Genomic DNA, 26,049 nt, shown 5'->3' on the forward strand with positions numbered 1-26,049 from the left:
CCTCGTGGAGACAGGAAGAGACATGTTGGACCTGTCTCACCCTCCTCCCTGTTCAGCTCAACACAACAACTGAGCCAGACACACACCACTGCTGCAGCTGCAGGAGAACCAGAGGAGGAGCAGAGGAGAACCAGAGGAGAACCAAAGGAAGACAGGAGAAGCTGCGGTTGGGGATCTGTCTTCATGTAGCAGGTGAGGCAGAGACACTGTCCACATGTCTTTGGAGTATTAATACGTTGATTATGGCCGGTCCTTGATGCCCCTATCAGCTGAATCAAAATCTGGAGGATCTCAAATCTTCTGGCTTCTCCATCTGAACCTGTTCATCCAGAAACTGCTACCACCCCCCACCACCCCCACCCCCACCCCGGCTTCCTGTGGTGGTCCAGCACCAGAACCAGCTGTGTGGAGCAGAACCGTGTAAAGCTTCAGCAGGTCTGTGACTGGTTCACCTCAGCAAGACAAACATTAGTTTTGGTGTTTGTCCTGAACCGGATGACGATCTGGACCAGAACCAGACTCCATTTTCCACCGACATCCAGAAGAATCAGACAGAAGACAAACAATCAGCTGAGTGGAGGCGTGTGTCCCCTCTGTTTTAATAATGACAGGTCTGGTGTGTTAGAGTAGTCATTACACACACACACACACGCACGCACGCACGCACGCGCACGCACACACACACACACACACACACACACACACACACACACACACACACACACACACACACACACACACACACACACACACACACACACACACACACACACACACACACTGGGCTATAATGATCCCAGCAGCTGGACTCAAAGCTTCTTCTCTCCAAAGCTGCTGCAGGTAAAACTCTGTCTCTACTGGTCTTACTGGTGTCTGAACAGCTCCACTTGGGAAGACTTAGACTATATTAGTTGTGAGTTGTGTGTTGATAGAGCAGCACTGACCTCTGATCCTGAACCAGCAGCTTAGAAAATGGTTTGACTGATTTGAACTGAAACCTGATCCTGGATCTGCTGCTGTGCAGGATGAGGTGGTGGCTGGTGGGGGTCGGTCTGTGGCTGACGGTGGTCCTGGTCGTTCCAGACGTCCAGGCCGGGGGGAGACCTCCAAACCCCCAGGGAGAAGAAGGTCACAGAGGGAAGAGGAAGAGAGATGGAAAGGGTGAGCTAGCTACCCACTTCCTGTGTGGAGACTACCTAACCCGGATCAGAACCGTACTATAACCCCAGTTTGTGCTGCAGGCCGAACCAGAGAGGGACGTTCCAGACCCCTGAAGATCAGACTGGTTCCTGGTCCTAACATCCTAGAGAAACCAGCAGCAAACCAAGGAAGTTCTGGTTTTCTGAAAGTTTATCGGAGCACCAAGGATCAGCAGTCCAGCTACAGCGTTATTCCAGGTCAGTAACAACCTCGACTCGGATAAAGGTCAGCAAAACCTACCACTAATCATTCTTTTGACTTTTCATTCATCAGCTTCAGAAACAGAAAGAAAATAATTTAACAATCTTGGTTCTTTAATGATGGTTCTGATTTGAACGAGTCCAGGTCCTTCTGGACCCAAACCTGGATTCGTCAGAACTGGATCACCCAGAGGCAGGCTAAACCCCTAACCAGACCCAGAACCAGAACAAAAGCTACCTGTTTTCACCGCTCAGTCATTTAATGACAAATCATCACATTCCCAAACGGGGAGAGGGAAACAACATCTGCTAGCTGGGAATCATCCCCCTCTGGGAATGGGACACACTTTAATTAGAAGGAAGGGGGCAGAACTCTGCTGCTGCTCAGCTGCAGAGGTTCGGTTCTACCGTGGTTCTGCTGCTGTCAGCCCAGCATGGACGTAATTTTCACTTTAGAAGTGGGGGGACACGGGGGGGGGGGGGGGGGGGTATCTTTACAGTATGTTCTAATGGGAAACCGGCTTCAACACAAAGGGTTGTTTTCCGCTTGGTCCTAGAGCTCAACCAGTGTCAATTTAATATAGCGTAATATTGTTTTTGGATGGTAAAAAGTGCAGGGGTCAAAACTTGACTTTGGAAAAAGTGGGGGGGGGGCATGTCCCCCCTGTCCCCCCCCCCAAAATTACATCCATGCAGCCCAGAGCAATGAGAAGAATCTTATGGCTGCAGTGATGTCTGAAAGACAAGTTTACTAAAAGCCTTTGTTGCTGCCTTTATCCTAGTGAATGTATCATTAACTCAACAGGTAAACTAGTAGTAGCACATTCCATGTTAAAATGTTATCATAGTGGTTGGCAGCAGTGTGCTAGCATTAGCTTTAAAATCATTTCTTCAGATTAAAATACATAAATTATAAAAAAAACATAACATCACACACACATAAAATTAATTATTGCAGCAATTCTTTAGCATAAATTATGACAGCCTTATGGACGTGTCTTAATCTAATTTCCACCATTTTACGTTTCACGAGGAAAAAAGCTGAAAAGCGTTACATTTGTGGGGCAGAAGATGGAGGAATCTATTGTCCAATAGCAAAAGAGAACAGGAAGGGGTGCAGTAAGACTCCAAATAACTGGTGAATCAGATCCTACTGTTATTTATCCAAAACCTGCAATCATGACAGCAAAAACGAGCCTGTGGGCTGCAGAGATGATATTTTAGAGAGAAGAGAAAAGCTCTAAAGTAGGAGTGCTCCAGCTGAGATGACAGGGTGACCACCTGCTCACAACTAAAGGACAGAAATAATAGAGCCACAGCCTTTTGGAGAAACTACCCAAGCCTCTTTAATTACTTGCTCCTGCAGCCGTACTGGAGCGTACCATTAGCAGGTCCAGATGAGAAACAGGCCCCAGTCAAAACAGATCCAGAGAGCTTCTTCTCTAACTCACTGGAGGACTCGGGGCCCGTTACCCTCAGGGCCGGTTACCCTTAGGGCCTGTTACCCTTAGAGCCTGTTACCTTCAGGGCCTGTTACCCTTAGGGCCCATTACCCTCAGGGCCTGTTACCCTTAGGGCCCATTACCCTCAGGGCCTGTTACCCTCAGGGTCCGTTACCCTCAGGGCCTGTTACCCGTACGGCTTGTTACCCTCAGGGCCCGTTACCTGTAAGACTTGTTACCCTTAGGGCCCATTACCCTCAAGTCCTGTTACCCTCAGGGCCTGTTACCCTTAGGGCCCATTACCCTCAGGGCCTGTTACCCTTAGGGCCCATTACCCTCAGGGCCTGTTACCCTCAGGGCCCATTACCCTCTAGGGCTTGTTACCCTCAGGGCCCATTACCCTCTAGGGCTTGTTACCCTCAGGGCCCATTAATTATAGATGATCTAAATACGTTTTCTTTCTGTTGGATTGTCCAGACTCAAATGAATCTTTCCTATCCAAACAGTCATTATTGTTTAAAGTTCTTATTTTTTCTATTGTTCCTGGTAGAAATTAACAGTCCAGATATCCACGAGAAGATTCTTACTGAATGAGCATTTCAGATATCTGACATATTTGTTCTAGATAGTCAGAATCATTCAGTTATAAAATCATTTTTGTACAAGGTCACAGTTTCTTTGGTAGTCTGGGGATCGAATCCCGCCTGGGCCCTCGTTTCTCCACCTTGCCACACTAGGTAACTAATTGCTTTTCCAACGTGGTAACTGAGTTACTAACTCAATTATTTTTTAGCAAGAGTAATTTGTAACTGTAACTAATTACTTTTTTAACGTAAGATGCCCAACACTGGATATAATGCAGGCAATAAGTTTTTTGTTTTTGCTAAGCCGTCTCTGTCCGGTAGAGCTCTATACAATTTGAACCGAGCACTGTTCAGTATCAACCAACAGCGTTAGAATTCTGCTTAGCACAAATGTCAATCACAGAGCATGCACGAGCTTTTCTCATGGACAAGTAAGTCTTTATAATATACATTAAATGTGCAGTATGTAAGAATATAGTGAGAATTTTACAGTAAGAAAATCCCAAAAGAGTCTGAAGTTTTAGTCTTTTGGAAAGAAGGTTTTACTGAAACATGTTTCATACTAGCTGGCTGTAGGAATAGTCAGTTTTTCTCCTTTCAAAACAAAGGAAGGAGGGGCATAACTACTGTTTATTAGTTTATTATTAGTGAATGTGTGTGTGTGTGTGTGTGGTTGCAGTAACCACATTTTACCACAGGATGTCATTTTTACTTTATTTCTACATAATGCACCTTTAAAGTCATCATCACACCCTGGTGAAATTACATCTCCAAATGTTACCCATCACCATGGGGAGCAGTGAGCTGCAGGTGTGGCTGCACTCAGAAACTATCTGGTAGGGATGCACCGATCAGGTTTTTTGCTGCCGATCACCGATACCGATATCAAAGAATGCTGATCACCGATACCGATCACGTGGATTGGCCAGAAATTTTCTACAACATTTTAATTAGTGGTACAAACTACATAATCTGGGAATAAAGGAAATGTAACCTAATCTAAAATGGTCTGTATTAGGGTTGTCACGGTGTGAAAATTTAACCTCACGGTTATTGTCACCAAAATTACCACGGTTTTCGGTATTATCGCGGTATTTTTTTTAAACGTGCTATATTTTCACACAATTAAATAAACCCTGTATGTCAGGAAATATTGTCCTCAGTTTGTGTCTAAATTTGGCCTAAAATGTGTTATTTTGTAATTATGTTGTTTATTTGTTTACATTTTTCCCCTTTAGTCTTTAAAATACCAATATTTGCCCATAACTTCTTATTTTTTGTCTGTTTGATGTCATCATTTAAAAATATTAGATCAGATGATACTCAGTACTCATTTTAGCTAAAACTCTAACGTTAACTTGCCTTGCGTTGACTGTAGAGTTGTGGGTGATGGTCACGCAGATGTGTCATGAGATTTGAAGCGTTGCTGCCTTTCACAGACACTTTTTCTGCATGTGCTGCAAACAGGATAGCCGTCTTCTATAAACTCCCGCGGCATTCTTCAAATATCTAAAATATGCCCGTACTTCCCACTTTGTCTTCTTTGAGGGATAATAAATGTCCTCCTGAGCACTGCCGTCTCCTCCTTTGACCATTATTTCAGCTTTAGCTTCAAGAAAGTTTTGGTTGTAAACAACAAAAGGTGCATGTGCCGCCGGCAACATCAGCCGATGATACGGTGGCTGGTAAGGGTCACCGCACCTACACCGCAGCCACGGTAAACCCACCGAGATAATATAGTTTTTTAAAAAACAAGACGGTTATTATTATTGTCAACTTTTTTTTTACCGGGGTTTACCGCTACACTGGTTACCGTGACAACCCTACCTGATTGGTCTGCTTTGATCTATTTTGAAAATTCCGATCAAAACCGATAGGGAAGCTATCGGCCGATTACGATCAAATGCCGATCCATCGGTGCATCCCTACTATCTGGTAGTAAAACCACCCCAGTCTAACCCACTAGATGGCGCTGTTGGATAACAAAATCCTGGATGATAGCTTTAAATGTACACTGTACATGACAGCAGAATAGAACATTCAGTCTGTTACTCTACAATTGTAATATTTCGTTTAATCTCAAACCATTTTGATTTCCGTCCTGACTACAATTACTACTTCTACTGTTAGCCTATTGGTTCGCCCGGAGCTGAGGGAACTTCTATTTCAGCAACCAGGGACTGAAACTCACCGTCACTTAAGGTTTTATTTTTTTTTTGGAAGAATGCAGGGATTTACCTCACAAACTTTAGAGGATGTAGCATGACCAAATATGGTTAATTGAGGGTGTTTCTGTATGTAAATGACTGTAAACGGTTTAATAAATTAGGATTTGGGCCATTTGTAAAAACATTAAAAATTTCATTCATAAGATGGAATATAGGATAGTTTCTACCAACGTTTGAAAAATGAGGGCCCTGAGAGCTAACACTTTTGGCACTTACACATTAGGGTCAGTATGGTCGGGTACGGGACCGGAATTTGGTTTCACACCTGGGTCGGATATGAGTTTTCTGGTCTGAGGTGACCCTGTTTTCCCAGCTTTTCCTCTGAGGTCCGACTGGGACAGAAGTGACACTACGGACAGACTGGCCAGCTACTGCCTCCGATTGGCGAGTAGAATCAGCCAGCGTGTGTGTGTGTGTGTGTGTTCCTGCATGCATGATTCATTTTAATCCTGGATGCTATTGAGTAAACATCTCTGTAGCACAGAGCTGCCACCCTGTGGGAAAGGGAAAAGATAGCTGCGTGTGTGTCCTCTGAGCAGCAATCTTCTCTGCATGGAGTTCTCACCACAACTGCTCAATGGGAGGAGAGAGCAGCGAGTGTGTGTGTGTGTGTGTGTGTGTGTGTGTGTGTGAGCGGAGCTTGAGGACATGCACGGCAGTGAGAGAACAGGGGGCAAATTAATAAAATAAGATGATTCACAGTCTCCAAAAGTTTATCTTGTTATGGAGGTCACAGCGGACTTGTCCACGCATCCTAAAGGCCGCCCACATGCTGGAGGATTCCGCATTCCCGAGAACTTCTTCAAAACTACATGTGAACACTACACGTATGAGACCGGAGTAACACGATCCTACCCCAACCGTACTGACCCTAATGTGAAATCACCATTAGTGCACTAAACTGGACCATCCTCTTCAGACCTGATTGGTGCCTGCATGATCTGGACTAGAGCAGAAATATCAGCCAAGGTCCATGATACGCCCCAATCCAGAAGACTACTACACCCAGATCCAGATGGAGACAGCAGCACCATCATACATCCTGTCTTCACGGAGGAAGGAAGTGGAGCTGGAGAAGACACACACACACACACACACACACACACACACACACACACACACACACACACACACACACACACACACACACACACACACACACACACACACACACACACACACACACACACACACACACATTCTCTGCTATTCCTGCCTCCACATTCTGAACCTTCTCGTGACTCCACAGTTCCCAATGACCCCAGCGAAGCCGTCGTCCCGCTGACCCAGGAGGAGATCCAGAAAATCCTGTGGCGGGAGGAAGTGGAGCACCGTGAGGAGGAGGAGCGCCTAAGGAAGAAAGATGAGGCAAGAAGAAAGAGAAGGAAGGAAAGGAAAGAGCAAGAGGAGATACAGAGGAAGATAGTAGAAGGCAAGAGAAGGAAGGAAGAGGAGGCTCTGAGGCTGCAGGTGGAGAAAGAGGAGGAGTGGAGGAAGCAGATAGAGGAGGCTGAAGAAAGGAGACGTCAGGAAGAACAGATCCAGAGAGAGGAGGAAGAGAGGAAAAATAAAGAAAAAGAAGCATTAGAAAAGGAAAGAAAGCTAAAGGAGGAAATGAGGAAACAGGATGAAATACAGAGGATAGAGGCAGAGGAGCGACAGAGTGAGGCAGAGGAAAAGGAGGTGTGGCTCAGAGGAGACGTGTTCCAGATGACCCCAAAAGAACCTGACCTCCTCCCAGTTCCCATCCCAATACCTCCTGCATTGACAGAGGAGCAGGAGGAGACGGAGCTAGGAGAGGAGAACCTGATGACGAGGAGAAGTGGAGGAGCAGGTCTTCCTCTAGGCTGTGACATCTCTGATGTTACGTTAACCTGTGAGAATGCCCAACTCAGACACTTTCCACCTCTGAGCATCAGTGAGCTGAAATCCCTCAGCCTGGAGGGTGAGACACACACCTACTAAACACACCTACTACACCTATCTACTACACACCTACTACATGTACCTACTACACACCTACTACAAATCTACTAGACACACCTACTACATACATTTACTAAACACACTTACTACACACCTACTACACTTATCTACTACACATATATACTAGACAAACCGACTACACACATCTACTAAACACACTTATTACACATATCCACTAGACACACCTACTACACACATTTAGTAAACACACTTACTACACATCTACTACACTTATCTACTACAGACCTACTACAAATCTACTAGACACACCTACTACATACATATACGAGACACACCTGCTTCACACATCTACTAGACACACCCACTACACATATGTACTAGACAAACCTACTACACATATCTACTACACACCTATTATGCATGTCTACTAAACACACCTACTACATGCACCTATTACATACCTACTAGGCACACCTATTACACATATCTACTAAACACACCTATTATAGATATCTACTAGAAACACTTGCTACACATATCTACTAGACACACCTACTACACGTATCTACTACATACCTACTACAAATCTACTAGACACACCTACTACAAATCTACTAGACACACCTACTACAAATCTACTAGACACACCTACTACAAATCTACTAGACACACCTAATACACAAAACTACTAGACACACCTAATACACATACCTACTAGACACATCTACTACACATATCTACATACCTACTACACATATTTACTAGACACACCTATTACACACACCTACTACACTCACACACCTACTAGATACACCAACACACAGACCTACTACACACATCTACAAGCACCTATTACACATATCTACTAGACACACCTACTACACATATCTACTAGACACACCTAATGCACCTATCTACTAGACACACCTACTATGAAAAGCACCTTGCTTTTAACTGGAGTCAATCAGGCATAATTTGGGTGTTAGGTACAGTCTGGACAGCAGAATGTACCTAACAGGTAAGGTCCTAGTCAAATGAGGTCACATTGCCTGAAAAAAAAAATCACAAATCCATATGTTTTCATACATAATTCATATTTGTATTCCTACAGATGCCATTTTCTCTGAAAGATTTTGGTGAAAGTGAGACATATCCTTCACTCTGACAGGTTTTGGACCTATGGAGCAGAGAGTAAAACAAATGATAAAATAACTATGAAGAAAGTGTTCCAAATGCTTTACTGTTGATGATTATCTTGGGACCCATGGGATCCCAGTACCAGTTTAGGGCTTAAACAAAAACAACTAGACCTGGTTCAGGCTATGGTCAGGGCTCAGTGTTCCAGCTTCCAGGTGTTGATATTCAAACCTTTGTGATCTGCAGGTAACAACATCACCAACATTCCAGCAGGAGCCTTTAATGGCATTCCCAACCTGGAATGGATCAACCTAAAGAAAAACAAGCTCACCTCGGCTGGAATCGATGCTAACTCCTTCAAGGTAAGACCATATACCACTAGACCAGATATGGACCTGTAAATGGTTCCCAGAATGACAAAATGTTCTATGTCAGGGTCTGAAGATGCTGAGGCGACTGTACTTGGATGAGAACCTCCTGGACACCATGCCCCCTGACCTTCCACCCACTCTGCAGGAATTGAAGATCAATGAGAACAAGCTCAGCAGAATTGATGAAAATAGCTTCCAAGGTACCAATGACTGTCAAAAAACCATCCAAATGCTTGTGTGTCCACAGTTCAGGTCCTTGAGGACCACCATTTTGTAGGTCACTTCCTTAGCAGCTCCGCAAATTCTACAGGAGACAGTTAATTCCACTGACCTAGATCGAGTGAATTGGAGAAGAGAAATCCTTTTGTGTGTGTGTGGAACAGCTGCAGCTTAGACATCCCATGGGGCTTAAAGGAGATGTACAGTTGAATGTCATCTGCATAAAGATGGTAGGAGAGTCCTTTAAAGGAGCTCAGGCTGTGCTAAAGAGGAAGCAGACAGAGGGGGAAGTGTAGGGGCCCCAGCACAGAACCTTATGGGACACCATAGGTGAGGGAGGTGGTGGAGAACCTAAACTTGGAGATGGCCACAGAGAAGGAACACTCAGATAGATAAGAGGAGAACCACTCCAGTGGCAGCTAACTTGGCAATTTGAAAGAGCAAATTGCAAGTTAGAGACTCCCATGAACCAATGTTTAGTTCTAGTTCTAGTTTGGGTGTGGAACTAGATTCCGACCAGTCTATGACTCCTCAAGTCAACACATCCGTCAGGTCGTGCTTTTTCCAGCTTTGCCAGATCACTCGCCTTAAGCCCATTCTCAAACGCCTGCATCTCGAGTCAAGTCATCCACAAGTTCATTACCTCCCATCTAGATTATGCAAATGCAGTCCTGATTGGGATTAGTGCTTCCGCCTTGGGCAGACTACAGAAGGTTCAAAATGCTGCTGCCAGATTCTTAACCAACACCAACAGACGCACACGCATCTCTCCCATTCTTGCAGACTTACACTGGCTCCCAGTCAAATTTAGAATTCAATTAAAAATTCTGCTTTGTCTACAAGGCTTTGAACTGCCCTTCACCCTCTTACCTAGCCCACCTGCTGCGTTTCCACACGCCCACTCGTGCCCTTCGTTCAGCTGATCAGCTGCTGCTGATTGTTACGAAGGTTTGCTATAAATCTCGGGGTGAGCGTGCCTTCTCTCTGCAACTCTCTGCCCCTCCACGAGCGTCAGGCACCTCCCCTCTGTAGGTTTAAGTCTGCCCTCAAAACACACTATTTTAATCTGGCTTTTCCCTCGACTGTCTTCATATGTCAGTGTGACGCTTCTCTATTAGCGACAGCTTGTGATGTTCTTCTGTACATTTTAGCTCACTAACGTTGCTCAGTTAGTTTTTACTTGTTTGTCTTTTATCTCTTATCTTAGTGCTTTTACTTGTTGTATGGTAAGTTTACTGTTATTGTCATTTTATGTGCTGCTTTTATGTGTGTTTTATGCTTTTAGCTTTATATTTTACTCCTACGCTAACTTCGTTGTGTGAGTCTTTCGCTCTCCTGTACAGCACTTTGGTTAGCTGCCATGCTAATTTTAAATGTGCTCTATAAATAAACTGGTATGGTAATGTTAGAAAAACACAATAGAAACTCTTTCAACATTTTTTTACACACATAAATTATTTAGGTTTTTAGAGTTATTTTTGTGAGAAAGGTTTTTTTCCAAACCAAGTGACATCAGCTGAGGGAGTCCTGTTAGCTTAATCCAGAGAAAAATATGGATTCTAATGTTCAGATTTAGAAAAAATAGCCTTTTTAGAAGCTTTGCTGGGAAAGGCCGCTTTTTACTAGAAACAGTCTGCAGTTATGTATTTTAAAACCAAAAATCCACAATAGGGATTTCTAATAGTATTTTTGGACAGCATTTTATATGAATTAGAAAAAAATTACCTGCAATTTGGTTTTTAATGTTTGATTTCTAACCTTTCAGACCTGAGCAGCCTGGTGATCCTGGAGCTAGAGGGAAACATGCTGAGTGAAGGGAATGTTGATCCTAAAGCCTTCACTCCTCTAATAGAGCTTTCCTACCTCAGACTGGGAAGGAATCATTTCAGAATGGTTCCACAGGGTCTGCCCAGGTCTCTACTGGTATGACTTCTCTAATCTGTAAAGGAGCCATTTCTCTGTTTTTCAAAACCCAAGAAGCTGCTTGGACCCAGTCCTTCATCCAACTAACCCTAAAACAGAACTGTTAACCGCTTCCAGTCGGCGACAAGATGGCGCCTGTGCTTGGCTTAGCCGCAGTCACCGCCCACTTTTTCAAACTTTTCTCCACTAACCTCCTCTTTTCCACCTTGCTCCTGTCTGCGATCCTCTTCAGTAGTGTCCCTGCTTTTGTATGACCTTATTCAACCCCTCTCTCTTTATTCTGCTCTCCCCGCCTATTCCACCTTCCTCAGGATCCACTGATTTCCCTCTTTCCTATTCACTCTCTCTCTCTTTCTTAATATTTTTTCTTTTAAATCCCAATTGCCTATTTCTGCTCATTTTAAATATATTTTTAAACATTTTCTAAATGCTTTTTTATATTTTAACATTTTTTTTGTTTTTGTGAAGCGCCTCGTGATTTTTATCTTGAGAGGCGCTATAGAAATGATATTTTCTTCTTCTTCTTCTTAAGATTTATACAGTAATGCCACTACCATTTAGCTAACCAGACCAGACTAAAGCTAACAGCTAACCAGACCAGGCTAAACATGAACGCAAACCAGGCCAGGCCAGGCTAAAGCTAACAGCTAACCAGACCAGGCTAAACATGAATGCTAACCAGGCCAGGTTAAAGCTAACAGCTAATCAGACCAGGCGAAAGCTAAAAGCTAATCAGACCAGGCTAAATATGGATGCTAACCAGGCCAGGCTAATGCCAAAAGCTAACCAGACCAGGCTAAACATGAACACTAACCAGACCAGGATAAAGCTAACAGCTAACCAGACCAGGCTAAAGCTACCAGGCTAAACATGAATGCTAACCAGGCCAGGCTAAAGCTAAAAGCTAACCAGACCAGGCTAAATATGAACGCTAACCAGGCCAGGCTAAAGCTAAAAGCTAACCAGACCAGGCTAAACATTCACGCTAACCAGGCCAGGCTAAAGCTAAAAACTAACCCGTCAGAACACTTTATATCCAGTACCCCTCTAAAGCAAGATTTTAATAGTTAGAGTTTTCATTAGATTCTATTTAGTTTTGGATTTTGGTTCCATTTTAGATTTAATTGCTATTTTATTTTTCTTTGTTTTGCTAGATGAGTTTTTGATTTGAAAATTCATAGTTTCAGTTGAGTTTTTAGTTTCTGTTATAGTTCTAATATCTTTTATGATAAGAGTTACACACCAGGGGCAAGACTGGAAAATAGTAGTTGCTTATCCATCCATCAGAACCGCAAGGACTTCTAAGTTTTGTAATTTTGTTCGTTTTTGTTAATGATATTGAACCTAGCTCTACAGAGGATTAGACTGAACCCATTCTTGTTTTTCAGGAGCTGTATCTTGAGAACAACCTAATTGAAGAAATCTCGGAGACCGCTTTTAATCAGACCAGTAACCTAAACGTAGTTTCTCTCAGACACAACAAACTGGATGAGACCATGATTGCCCCAATGGCCTGGTTCAACCACAGGTCAGACAGAAATAGACCCCTCTCCAGACCATTAAAGATCTCCTTTAATTCATATAATTAGTTTCATGTATCCTCTCGTGTAGAAACCTGGAGTCTATTGACCTGTCGCATAACAAGCTGCACCTGGTCCCGTCGTTCCTGCCCAAATCTCTGGTCCACTTGGTTCTGGTAGGAAACAGAATTGAGAGGATACCTGGTAGGTACAAGAAACATACCCAACACTCAAAAATCTTGCTGACTGAAGCTATGTATATATATATATATATATATATATATATATATATATATATATATATATATATATATGTATATATAATCTTACTTTTAGTTGGCCTCTCTAAATAATTTTTTATGCTTGTGAAGCACCTTGTTATTATCTTGAAAAGCACTGTATAAAAAACTCATTTAAAACAATGAATTGTACACTAATGTTTTAAATAAATGATGGTGGTGGTAAGTTTGGAGTCAAAAGATGAAAAAAGAACTCTAAAGTTCTTCATGAAAGATCTGATGATGAGATAGAAATGTAACTTCCTACCTTCATTCTAATCGTATAAAACTAATGATTAGAGATAATTTTTTATTCTTCATGATTCACTCTGATCCCTCCACAGGTTTTGTCTTTGCCCACATGGATCCTGGTCTGGAATACCTCTACCTGTCCTTCAACAAGCTGGATGGAGAAGGAGTGGAACCCGAGTCATTCTTTGGTGTCTACCACACCATGACAGAGATGTGTCTGGATCACAATCAGCTGATCCACGTTCCTGTTGGAATCAGTGAAATGACCAACTTACACTTCCTCCGACTGGACAACAACCAGATCAGGTAAAAGCAATCAAATGGAGCTCCACCCACAGCCAACCTGTTTGGTTACACTAATTAAAAACAGAGTCCTGACGCCGGCCAGAAGCAAACTGGATGTTCTGGGCTTCTCCAGAACTCACAGATGGCCAGTCTGCACATGACGTATTTCACCACCCTCTATGTATATGTACATGTTCTGCATTATCAGAAAGCTGAGATTCTTGAGAGTTTAATGGTGCTTAAGGATACAATCACAACTATACACACACACAAAAACACTTTGGTTAAAACACTGAGAAATTTAGAATCATGTCCAGCTCAGCGTTGAGGACCATCTCATCCACAACGGTCTATTACAGAAATGAATTAGATGGTCATGAAAATGTATCATTTTCTGTTTATCTAGGATCATATTATTGTAGCGTTTACACAGGTTAAGACTGTTTGCTCTCCATAGGAACCTGAACCATGCTTTTAATCTACATGGTTCAACAGCACCTCTCCTTTTAATTTGGAACTGCTTTAAAAAAATATTGTTGGTAAAAATAGCAGTAATTTAAAGGGTTTAAATGTACTTAAAGTCCTCTACCATCTTTATGTGGGGTAACAGTAGTTCAGGGGTTAGGAGTTCACGGCCCCATGTTGCAAGGATCCGTACACAATTCTTGGAAGCTGAAAATATCCCAGTTCTTGCATGGCCAGCATACTCACTGGACATGTCACCCATTGAGCATGTTTGGGATGTGCTTGACTGGCGTATACGACAGTGTGTACCAGTTCCCACTAATATCCAACAACTTCGCACAGCCATTGAAGAGGAGTGAACCAACATTCCACAGGCCACAATTGACAATCTGATAAACTATGCGAAGATGTGTTGCACTGCATGACGCAAATGATGGTCACACCAGATACTGACCGGTTCTGAGTCCCCAGACCCCCAATAAAGCAAAAAACGGCACATTCCAGGGTGGCCTTTTATTGTGGGCAGTATAAGGTACACCTGTGCACTACTCATGATGTCAGATCAGCATCTTGATGTGGCACACCTGTGAGGTGGGATGGATTATCTCAGCAAAGCACAGGTGCTCACTATCACACATGTAGACTGATTTGTAAACAATGCTTGAGAGAAATGGTAATATTGTGTATCTGGAATGAATTTTAGATCTTTAACCCCCAGAGACCCAAATTTAGAAAACAACTGCAAAATCTTTTTTTAACCTTTCACATGTTGTTCTAGGAGGCCAGATAAACGGGCCTATTTACACATTTTAACAGCCAATAGTGTTGCAGAACTGAACAATAGGACCTATTGGCAATGTAAATGTGGTTTTAAAAAGAAAAAAAAATGGGGAAGGTTTATTTTTGTAGACTTAAATCTGATGTTGTAATATTACAACCGTGGGTCTCCTGGGGGTTAAGTCCATCTCATGAAAAATTGGAGCAGAAACAAAGGTGTTGCGTTTATATTTTTGTTGAGTGTATTAATAACAGCCCATGTCTTTTTTTATTGTATTGTCCAATTCAAACGCATCACTGTCATATGGATGCTCATCTGTCCTGGCTTTTGGTTGGAGCTAGGCGGACGTTTAGCTGACTGCTGTTTATTTTTGAATTTTCCATTGTTAATACCATTTAAATCTTTACAATATTTGTAGAGCAGATTAGATTTTATTTTGATAAGCTGTTTTTAAATAGGAAGCTGGCTTTTTCTGTCTGAGCTCCAAAGAACCGGAACAACTTACCAGCTGCTTTAAGGTCTCTTACCTCCCTTTGTTTGTTTGAAACTTCTGTACATGAACATGTTACGTCCTACTGTACTTGTTTTTTTTATTTTTTGAACACCTACTTTATCTTAAGCTATATACTTTTCTGTGCATTTGATTGATTTTCAGGAATGCTTTGGATTGTTTTACCTATATATACTTAGGATGTGCCATGATAGGAGTTGTGATTTTTTTTGTTTGTGGTTGTTTTAGAATAGTCTTTTCTTATATTTTGTTTTCTAGTTGTACTGTAAGAGGACCCATTCGAAAATGAGATGGGACATCTCAAGCGGTTTGTCCTCTTAAAAGATAAGTTTATGAAAAAAATAAATAGTAGAATCAGGCCAAGTCGCAGTTTTGTTTGAACGAACGCCTTATTCTAACATCCCTCAGGCCATGCAGTACCAGGGCAGCCTAGATCAAAGGTCAGTGATCGACTTTGTAGTCATGTCTCTGACTTGAGCCCATATGTTTTGGACACTCGGCTAAAGGGAGGAGCAGAGCTGTCAGCTGATCACTACCTGGTGTTGAGTTGGTTATGCTCAGATGGGCAGAACTCCACATAGACCTGGTAGGCCCAGACGAGTAGTTAGGGTCTACTGGGAATCCCACCAAGAAAACCAGTTAAACAGCAGTAAATAGTTTGAACTGTTATTCTTAGTGTTTTTATCCATATTCTTGTGTTGTTTTCAGGAGCATCTCTGATGAAAGCATTTGCGACCCGAACCACAGCGGGGAAGCAACATTGGTGGGAGTGAGGATTGAGAACAACTACATCGACCCTCAGAAGGTCTCTCCTACAGCCTTCTCCTGTGTGCGCTCTGCCTCCAGCGTAGTTTTAAAACCCCAGAAAACCAAATAGGCTAAATGATGTCAGTTTGAGGCCTGAGAACACAAAGCATTTGGATTCCAATCAGCCTAAAAAGATCCTCAGATTCTCCTGATGGGTGGAGCGATTAACAGGATCAAAACTGGCCTCCAGAACACGAGGTGCAGAACATTTAGCGTCAAAGTGGGGGTAGGGTTAAAGGAATTTGCCTTCTGGGAACATTCTGTCTGATATGTTTGGACTTCATTTTTATAAGAAGTGAGTAATACTTTCTTTCACTCAGTTCTGACATGTTGTTTTGGGTTGGGTAGGTTGCTATGCTCAGTCCCACGGCCCAGATGACAGAATTCTTCCAGCCATTAGAACCCAAACACAGCTTCCCACTTTGGTGTAATGTTCAACTCTCTAAACTGCAGCAGAAATTGTTAAATACTAATAAAGAAATGGAAAGAATTTGTCTGCAGTGAGACTCAGCCTCAGCACCTTCAGGTTCGCTCTGCTCCGTCTCCAGCCTGGAGAGGGGGGAACATGTCCTTTTAACCTTAACTTCCTCTGATGATGCTCAGCAGATGAGTCTCTGAGTGGTTTGAGGTCAAAGGTCGACAGAGAAATGCTGAACAACATGCATCTACACAGACCCAAAGACAACAAACAAGAAGGCTTGTGGGTTCTGACACTTGTCATTCAGAACCAGTAGAAACCAACCACTTGAGCTACAGACGCTTGTCATTTGGATCAGAACATAGTCGGACTTCATGGTCAACATAAATCCGGGTTCCTCCATGGTTTTCTCTGGTTCACCTTCTTTGTACCACCTCTGAAGATCAGTGTTCTGGCTCATCTGTCTAACCACCTCAGTTCTCATAAAGTTCTGGTTGATCTATTTCATCAACTCAGTTGAGGAGGAATTGAAAGTTCCTGTTTCTAACAGTTAATGAAACAAATATTTTAGGCAACATGTCTTTTTGTGGAGCAGCAGGTTCGAACGGGACCCTGATACGGTCTCAGGTCACTTATTTTCAAGTTGTTGTTTATTTGCTGGTTCTGATTGCTCTTTGAGGTTCTGGGTCTCTGTTCTGTTGTGTGCATCTGTTGTTGTTTGGAAAAACCCAAATCACCAGTCATGGTTCTGTTTGACTTTCTCCTAAACTCTAAATGTTCTAAGAATAAAATGTTCTAGTCACAACTCTACTTATGTAAATGTGTCGTGTTTAAATGACATAAGACTTCAAATGTCAACTCTGAAGTCCCGGTCCTCAAGCAGAAAAAGATGGAATGTTACCTCCAGGATTCTTGTTCCTGAGTGATGGTGGGATGTAGGAGATGAGGATAGATTGATCAGGAATTAATCTGCAGTCATAAAGACGGTTAGTGGTGGTGTTACGGGATTAATAACAGGATTAGTTACGGGAACAATAACAGGATTAGTTAAAGAAACAATAACAGGATTAGTTATGGGACTAATAACAGGATTAGTTACAGGACTATTAACAGGATTAGTTATGGAAAAAATAATAGGATTAGTTATAGAATTAATACCAGGATTAGTTACGGGATTAATAAAATGATCAGTTACGGGATTAATAACAGGATTAGTTATGGGAACAATAACAGGACTCGTTACGGGAACAATAACAAAATTAGTTACAGGAATAATAATAGGATTAGTTACAGGTTTAATAACAGAATTAGTTACGGGATTAATAACAGGATTAGTTATGGGAACAATAACAGGATTAGTTACGGGATTATTAAAAGGATTAATTACAGGAACAATAACAGGATTAGTTACGGGAACAATAACAGGATTAAGTAAGAGATTATTAACAGGATTAGTTATGGAAACGATAATAGGATTAATAACAGGATTAGTTACGGGAACAATAACAGGATTAGTTACGGGATTATTAATAGGATTAGTTACAGAGACAATAAAAGACTAGTTACGGGAACAATAACAAGATTAAGTAAGGGATTATTAACAGGATTAGTTATGGAAACGATAATAGGATTAGTTATAGGATTAATAACAGGATTAGTTACGGGAACAATAACAGGATTAGTTACGGGATTAATAACAGGATTTGTTACGGGAACAATAACAAGATTAGTTACAGGAATAATAATAGGATTAGAAGCAGGATTAATAACAGAATTAGTTACAGGATTAATAACAGGATCAGTTACGGGATTAATAACAGGATAAATTACGGGATTATTAACAGGATTAGTTACGGGAATAATAACAGGATTCGTTACGGGAACAATAACAGGATTAGTTACAGTTATAATAATAGGATTAGTTACTGGATTAATTCCAGAATTTGTTAGAGGATTAATACCAGGATTAGTTGAAGGATTAATAACATGGTTAGTTAAGGGATTAATGACAGGGTTATTTTAAGGATTATTAACATGATTATTTACAGGATTAATAACAGGATTAGTTAGGTAAATAACATGATTGTTTACAGGACTAATACCAGGATTAGTTACGGGACTATGGGATTAGATAGGATTAGTTTCGGGAATAATAACAGAATTAGTCACAGGATTAATAACAGGATTTGTTACTGGATTAATAACAAGATTAGTGACAGGACTAATAACAGAATTAGTTACGGGAATAAAAAAAGGATTAGTTACAGGATTAAAAACAGGATTAGTTACGGAATTAATAACAGGACTACCTACAGGATTAATAGCAGGATTAGTTAATGGAATAATTACAAGACTAGCTAAAGGATTAATAGCAAGATTAGTTACATGAATAATAACAAGACTAGCTACAGGATGAGTAGCAGGATTAGCTACAGGATTAATAACAGGATTAGTTACGGGATTGGTTACAGGAATTATAGCAGGATTAGCTACATGATTAATACCAGGATTAGTTGTGGGATTAATAACAGGATTTGCTACAGGATTAATAGCATGATTAGCAACAGGATTACTAACAGGATTAATAAAATGATTAGTTACGGGATTAATAACATGATTAATTACAGGAATTATAGCAAGATTAGCTACAGGATTATTAACAGTATTAGTAACATAATTAATAACAGGATTAGTTACGGAAACAATAACAGGATTAGTTACAGGACTAATAACAGGATTAGTTACGGGATTAATAACAGGATTAGCTTCGGAATTAATAACAGGATTAGTTACAGGAATTATAGCAGGATTAGCTACAGGATTAATAGCAGGATTTGTTACAGGATTATTAACAGGATTAGTTAAGGGATTAATAACAGGATTATTTTAAGGATTATTAACATGATTAGTTACAGGATTAGTAACAGGATTAGTTACGTAAATAATAACATGATTGGTTACAGGACTAATACCAGGATTAGTTACGGGACTATGGGAATAATAACAGAATTAGACACAGGATTAATAACAGGATTTGTTACAGGATTAATAACAAGATTAGTGACAGGACTAATATCAGAATTAGTTACCGGAATAATAATAGGATTAGTTACAGGGTTAATAACAGGATTACCTACAGGAGATTAATAGCAGGATTAAGTTACTGGAATAATAACAAGACTAGCCAAAGGATTAATAGCAGGATTTGTTAATGGAATAATAACAAGACTAGCTAAAGCATGATTAGTTACATGAATAATAACAAGACTTGCTACAGGATTAATAGCAGGATTAGTTAATGGAATAATAACAAGACGAGCTAAAGGATTAATAGCAAGATTAGTTACATGAATAATAACAAGACTAGCTACAGGATTAATAGCAGGATTAGCTATAGGATTAATAGCAGGATTAGTTGTGGGATTAATAACATGATTGGCTACAGAATTAATAGCAGGATTAGCTACAGGATTAATAACAGTATTAGTTATGGGATTAATAACAGGATTGGCTACAGAATTAATAGCAGGATTAGCTACAGGATTAATAACAGTATTAGTTGTGGGATTAATAACAGGATTAGCTACGGGATTAATAGCAGGATTAGCTGCAGGATTAATAACAGGATTAGTTACAGGAATTATAGCAGGATTAGCTACAGGATTAATACCAGGATTAATTTCGGGATTAATAACAGGATTAGTTATGGGATTAATAACAGGATTAGTTACGTAAATAATAACATGATTGGTTACAGGACTAATACCAGGATTAGTTACGGGACTATGGGAATAATAACAGGATTAGTTTCGGGAATAATAACAGAATTAGTCACAGGATTAATAACAGGATTTGTTACTGGATTAATAACAAGATTAGTGACAGGACTAATAACAGAATTAGCTATGAGAATAATAATAGGATTAGTTACATGATTAAAAACAGGATTAGTTACGGGAATAATAACAGCACTACCTACAGGATTAATAGCAGGATTAGTTACTGGAATAATAATAAGACTAGCTAAAGGATTAATAGCAGGATTAGTTAATGGAATAATAACAAGACGAACTAAAGGATTAATAGCAAGATTAGTTACATGAATAATAACACTAGCTACAGGATTAATAGCGGGATTAACTATAGGATTAATAGCAGGATTAGTTATGGGATTAATAACAGGATTGGCTACAGAATTAATAGCAGGATTAGCTACAGGATTAGTTATGGGATTAATAACAGGATTGGCTACAGAATTAATAGCAGGATTAGCTACAGGATTAATAACAGTATTAGTTATGGGATTAATAACAGGATTAGCTACGGGATTAATAGCAGGATTAATAACGGGATTAATAACAGGATTAGTTACAGGAATTATAGCAGGATTAGCTACAGGATTAGTAACAGGATTAGTTACATAATTAATAACATGATTAGTTATGGGATTAATAACAGGATTAGTTAAGGGATTATTACAGGATTAGTTACAGGAATTATAGCAGGATTAGCTACAGGATTAATACCAGGATTAATTACGGGATTAATAACAGGATTAGCTACAGGATTAATAGCAGGATTAGCTACAGGATTAATACCAGGAATTATAGCAGGACTAGCTACATGATTGATAAAAGGATAAATTGCAGGAATAATAACAGAATTTGTTACAGGAATAATAACAGGATCAGTTATAGGATGAAAAGTACATGTACGTGTTGTCCAAGGAGTTATATTATCAGGCGTCAGCATCTTTGTCTGCACATTCAGCTAATCAAGGGACCCATTCATCTGCAGCCTGCTGTTATCAGATCATTACCTCAGGCCTCGAAGACAATTTGGAGCCATAATGACAGTTCCTAAGCAGTTATGATAGAGTGTGGTTTAGTAAAAGCTGGAAAAGCAGACGTAATCATAATGTCAAGTCTGAGGTTTGGGATCATTTCCTGCAGTAGCATGAATCTGGAGACGTGAATGGAAGTGGAAAACTGAATGAGATGATCACAAAAGCCACGTTTCTGTTGAGCTGAAGTTTTAAGAGTTTGTTTTCAGGCTAGACTCAGCAGACGTGGGGTCTGCTTGCGTTTCTGTTGGAAAATGAATCTCAAACGAGCCAAAGCTCAGAGTTAAAAAATGCAATGTTGTTCAACCATTTTGGAAAAAAATATTGAATACAATGCAAGAGTGGATGGACAAACCGCTCCTGGAAACTGCTCGACTTTGTCTATTAGGAGACATGTCGTGTGTACCGAAAATATCTACAACGGCAGGGGCCCTGGCTCTTACAGGTTTTATTTCAGCAGCTAGAGTCATACTGCGTAAATGGAAAAGTTTTGAGGCACCTGTTTACAGAGACTGGATAATAACGATGATGGAGATTGCATCTTATGAATTATTAATTGCTAAAATGAAGGGGAAAAAAGACTCATTTTGATACCCGGAATGCATTTTTGTTTTTTATTGGTAAAAAGGTATAAAAGTTGTTGGACAGCATGTTTTGAAATTATTATGAATTGTGGTTGTGTGTGGTTTTGAGCTAGCCTGTGCTGCAAGGTGGGTGGGTTATTTTGGTATTTTGTTTTTGTTTGTATGTAAACATTTGGAAAACGTAATAAAAAAAACTTAAATCACATACACACACAAAAAAAAAAATCAAAAGCCACGTTTCTGTTGAGCTGAAGTTTTAAGAGTTTGGTTTCAGGCTAGACTCAGCAGACGTGGGGTCTGTTTGCGTTTCTGTCGGAAAATGAATCCCAAACGAGCCAAAGCTCAGAGTTAAAAAAATCTAAAAAAAATTTGAAATTTTTCTGCTGAGCTGCTAAAGTGAGCAGCTGCTTTGTTCATCAGTTCTAAATATCAAACACTTCATCAGCCCTGAGTGATCCACGAGAAAAGAAGACTCAACAGGAAACAAAAACATTCGAGGATGAAGCCATCCAATTACAACAAACAGGAAAACAAGAAAAAAAGCATCTATTCCTGTCATGTTCAACGAACATATAGGTGAGCTAACGAGCTAAATGCTAATGAACAGGAGTCACAGGCTAGAGGGTGGACTCCGGGTGGGCCCTAAAGTTTCAGGGTGACACCTCATTCATAACGTTTCCTAAAAATAACCCGTCACTGTGACGCCAAGAAAACATTCTGGTACCAGCGCCATACGAGCTCACACCCAGACAGACAAAAATCTCCTCAATGCTCCAGAGCATCACAGGTGTGGATAATGGCTTAGGAAAGTATGAGATTCTCAGGCAGAAGGAGCATCTGGACACCTTCCATCAGGAACTCTTCAGGAACCTTTCATCTGAAATGTTAACTACAGCATTAACATTTTCACCATCACAAACCCTCTCAGGACTCATATTAACAGAAGGAAATCCTTTTGTGGTGCATCAACAGTACTTTTAGCAAAAAAGAAAACAGGCCCTCTTCTCTGTTCAGTTCTCCTGTTCATCCAGACATGCTGAAGGCTGCATGCTCCGGGAGAAACGAAGCAGCTTTACATCAGGATCTAATCAGTCTCCACAGGGGAAATGATGCCGTTTAAAGTCACGCTCTGGCTCTGAATAGACTATTGTTTCTGTACAATCACACTAGAGTGGTTATGAGCGAGTGGAAACTCGGTCTGAGGGACCACTAACATGGAACCAGAACATTCATGATTAGAGCAGCATCAGTGGACATTAAACTAGAGACTTGCTTGCTTCAAAGGGGCCTGGCAGGAACCAAACTTTTACCGATTGATGATGTCGTTGGTATATTTGACCTCCTGATGATGACGTTGATATAGTTTACCACCCGATGATGTCATTGGTATATTTTACTGACTGACTATGTCGTGGTATATTTAACTGACTGATTATGTCATTGGTATAGTTTACTGACTGATGATATCACTGGTATAATTTACCGACGGATGGTGTTGTTGGTATATTTTACTGACTGATTATGTCATTGGTATAGTTTACTGACTGATGATATCACTGGTATAATTTACCGACGGATGGTGTTGTTGGTATATTTTACTGACTGATTATGTCGTTGGTATAGTTTACCGACTGATGATGTCATTGATATAATTTACCGACTGATGTTGTTGTTGGTATATTTTACTGACTGATGATGTAATTGGTATAATTTACCAACTGATGACGTCATTGGTATTTTTACTGACTGACGATGTCATTGGTATAGTTTACCGCCTGATGAGGATGTTGGTATAATTTACCAACTGATGTCAGTATAGTTAACCACCTGATGAGGATGTTGGTATAATTTACCAACTGATGTCAGTATAGTTTACCGCCTGATGATGTCGTTGGTATATTTTACAGCCTGATGATGTTGATGGTATTATTTACCGCCTGATGATGTTGGTAAAGTTTACGGATTGATGATGTCATTGGTATAATTTACTGACTGATTATGTCATTGGTATATTTTACTGACTGATGATGTCGTCTGTACATTTTATTGACTGAACCTTTGGAGCTGAAAGGATTTGTGTTTAATCTGTTGAAGTGAAACAAATGAGCATCTTTATTCAACACAAGCTCATTTGAAATAAAAACCTTTCAGTTCTTTTGTTTTAATTTAAAACAACAAATAAAATTTGCTGTATTGAATTTAGATCCATGTTGAGAAAATCTTGATAACATGATGCTATAAACAGACATGTGGTGGTTTGGAAACTATGATTTCTCCTCTCAGAAACTAGAAAACAGATCCAATCCCACTCTACCCAGTGCCAAACCAGGACCTAGCATTGGAACAGTCTGGGTCTGCAGTAAATGAAGCAGTTTCAGCTCAGCTCAGCAGAAACCAGCAGCAGTGGATGGAAACATGAACCCTGAGGGAGTCTGCTTCTGTTAGCTTTTCCATTTCTGGGAGGTATTTCTCATTCCTGTCTCCAACGTAAAGTTGGAGGATTTCCTGTTGTGCCTCATTAAGGTGATGAGAGTACATGGCCTGCTGTTTCAGAGCACCATCTCTGTCTCATTGTTGTTTTAATGCTCAAGGACATCTCCTTTCAGTCACAGTCTTCTGCAAACGTCTGCCTGAACAAGTTGGGCAGTATTCTGGAAACCTGCCAGATGGATGAGATAATGCCAGCTGGTTCCAGCTCCATTAGGGAACATATGTAAAGAAAACTCCACAACCAAAAGGCCAAAATGTTGTGCAACTGTTCTTTTGTAGAGGCAGGACAGCAGCAGCACATCATCTGGCGCTCCACGGCTTTGCAAATGATCAGCAAATTTACCTCCCATTGGGATCGACTGGCTAGCCTGGCTTGCCAGACTCGTCCTATATTCTACACAGAGAACTAGGCTGGCTACTCACAGACAGAGAGGCACGTGAGGGGCGGGACTAGCCAGCCCAAAAATAACCAATCAGAAAAAGGCAGAAATTCCGACTGCACCGTGCGACGCTGTGGTATTTAATCCGCAGCGAACTCCGCCGCTCTTTGTTGTTTATGAGAAACTGAGCGTCGCTGTGTGTGACGCCCACGATGCTGTAGTTTTTTAGCTGTAGTCAAAAATGGCATGTGGCAAAGGCGCAGACAACTTTCTTTAGAAGAAAGGTTTTTGGCACTTCTACTTTTGTTTTAAAGAAGTGTCCAAGTCATTTAGAACAGAGGAAAGAGCCGCAGCGAACTCCGCTTCAGTCGCCATGTTTATGACAAACTCGGCGTCGCGGTGTTTGACGTACGCTGCCCCATGCTGACTGGCTCGGTTAGAATTGTCAGGGGGTGGGGTTATTTGAATAGGAGAGCTCCCAGACCCACGTCTTCTCATAAGGAAGCATGGGGCTGACATTAGAGCTTGGATGGAATTGAACTTTTTACATTTGAATGAAAATTAGACTGAACTGTTAGTTTTTGAGGAAAATGACCTGGGGTCTCACTTATCAAACATTGCGTAGAATCCTTACTAAAACCATACATAAGCTCAGCAAAAAAAAAAGTACTTACGCCAAGTAGGTTTGTGATTGATCAAACATGGAGTATGCACAGCTGCACGCAATCTCCGCTTTATAAATCAGAGACGAACGAGAATGTTTCTCAGCTGCCTTTCAGTCACATCCCGCCCTCACCACTTCCACTTACTGCCATAAATAGTCAATGCAAAGTGCCTTGTGGATCTCATACATATACAGGTGCTGGCCAGTAAATTAGAATATCATCAAAAGGTTGAAAATATTTCAGTAATTCCATTCAAAACGTGAAACTTGTACATTATATTCATGCAATGCACACAGACCAATGTATTTCCAATGTTCATTACATTTAAATTTGATATTCATAAGTGACAACTAATGAAAACTCCAAATTTGGTATCTCAAAAAATTAGAATATTCTGAAAAGGCTGAATATAGAAGACACCTGCTGCCACTCTAATCAGCTGATTTACTCAAAACACCTGCAAAGGCCTTTAAAAGGTCCCTCAGTCTTGTTTTGAAGGCACCACAATCATGGGGAAGACTT

General features: G+C 40.7%; 2 protein-coding genes across 6 annotated transcripts in view; one reads left to right on the forward strand and one right to left on the reverse strand.

Moving 5' to 3' along the window:
• The window catches only part of cenpp (centromere protein P), a 125,940-nt gene that overhangs the window by 6,337 nt on the left and 93,554 nt on the right, over window positions 1–26,049 (reverse strand). The window lies entirely within an intron of this gene.
• On the forward strand, window positions 64–16,685 carry ecm2 (extracellular matrix protein 2, female organ and adipocyte specific). The gene is made up of 11 exons (XM_015958281.3): window positions 64–192; window positions 1,025–1,161; window positions 1,242–1,397; window positions 6,904–7,599; window positions 8,985–9,100; window positions 9,174–9,309; window positions 11,094–11,251; window positions 12,640–12,779; window positions 12,863–12,975; window positions 13,394–13,607; window positions 16,049–16,685. Exons 2-11 carry the CDS (start codon window positions 1,026–1,028, stop codon window positions 16,215–16,217), a joined length of 2,034 nt encoding a protein of 677 aa, XP_015813767.3. The 5' UTR covers window positions 64–192; window position 1,025; the 3' UTR covers window positions 16,218–16,685.

Source organism: Nothobranchius furzeri, chromosome 3, assembly GCF_043380555.1.
Source record: "Nothobranchius furzeri strain GRZ-AD chromosome 3, NfurGRZ-RIMD1, whole genome shotgun sequence".
Taxonomy (NCBI): Eukaryota; Metazoa; Chordata; class Actinopteri; order Cyprinodontiformes; family Nothobranchiidae; genus Nothobranchius; species Nothobranchius furzeri.

Coding starts and splice junctions, on each gene's coding strand:
- ecm2 (XM_015958281.3), top strand. CDS start 1,026: ATGAGGTGGTGGCTGGTGGGGGTCGGTCTGTGGCTGACGGTGGTCCTG. Junction 11,252..12,639: donor GTCTGCCCAGGTCTCTACTG/GTATGACTTCTC, acceptor CTTGTTTTTCAG/GAGCTGTATCTTGAGAACAA. Junction 13,608..16,048: donor CTGGACAACAACCAGATCAG/GTAAAAGCAATC, acceptor TGTTGTTTTCAG/GAGCATCTCTGATGAAAGCA.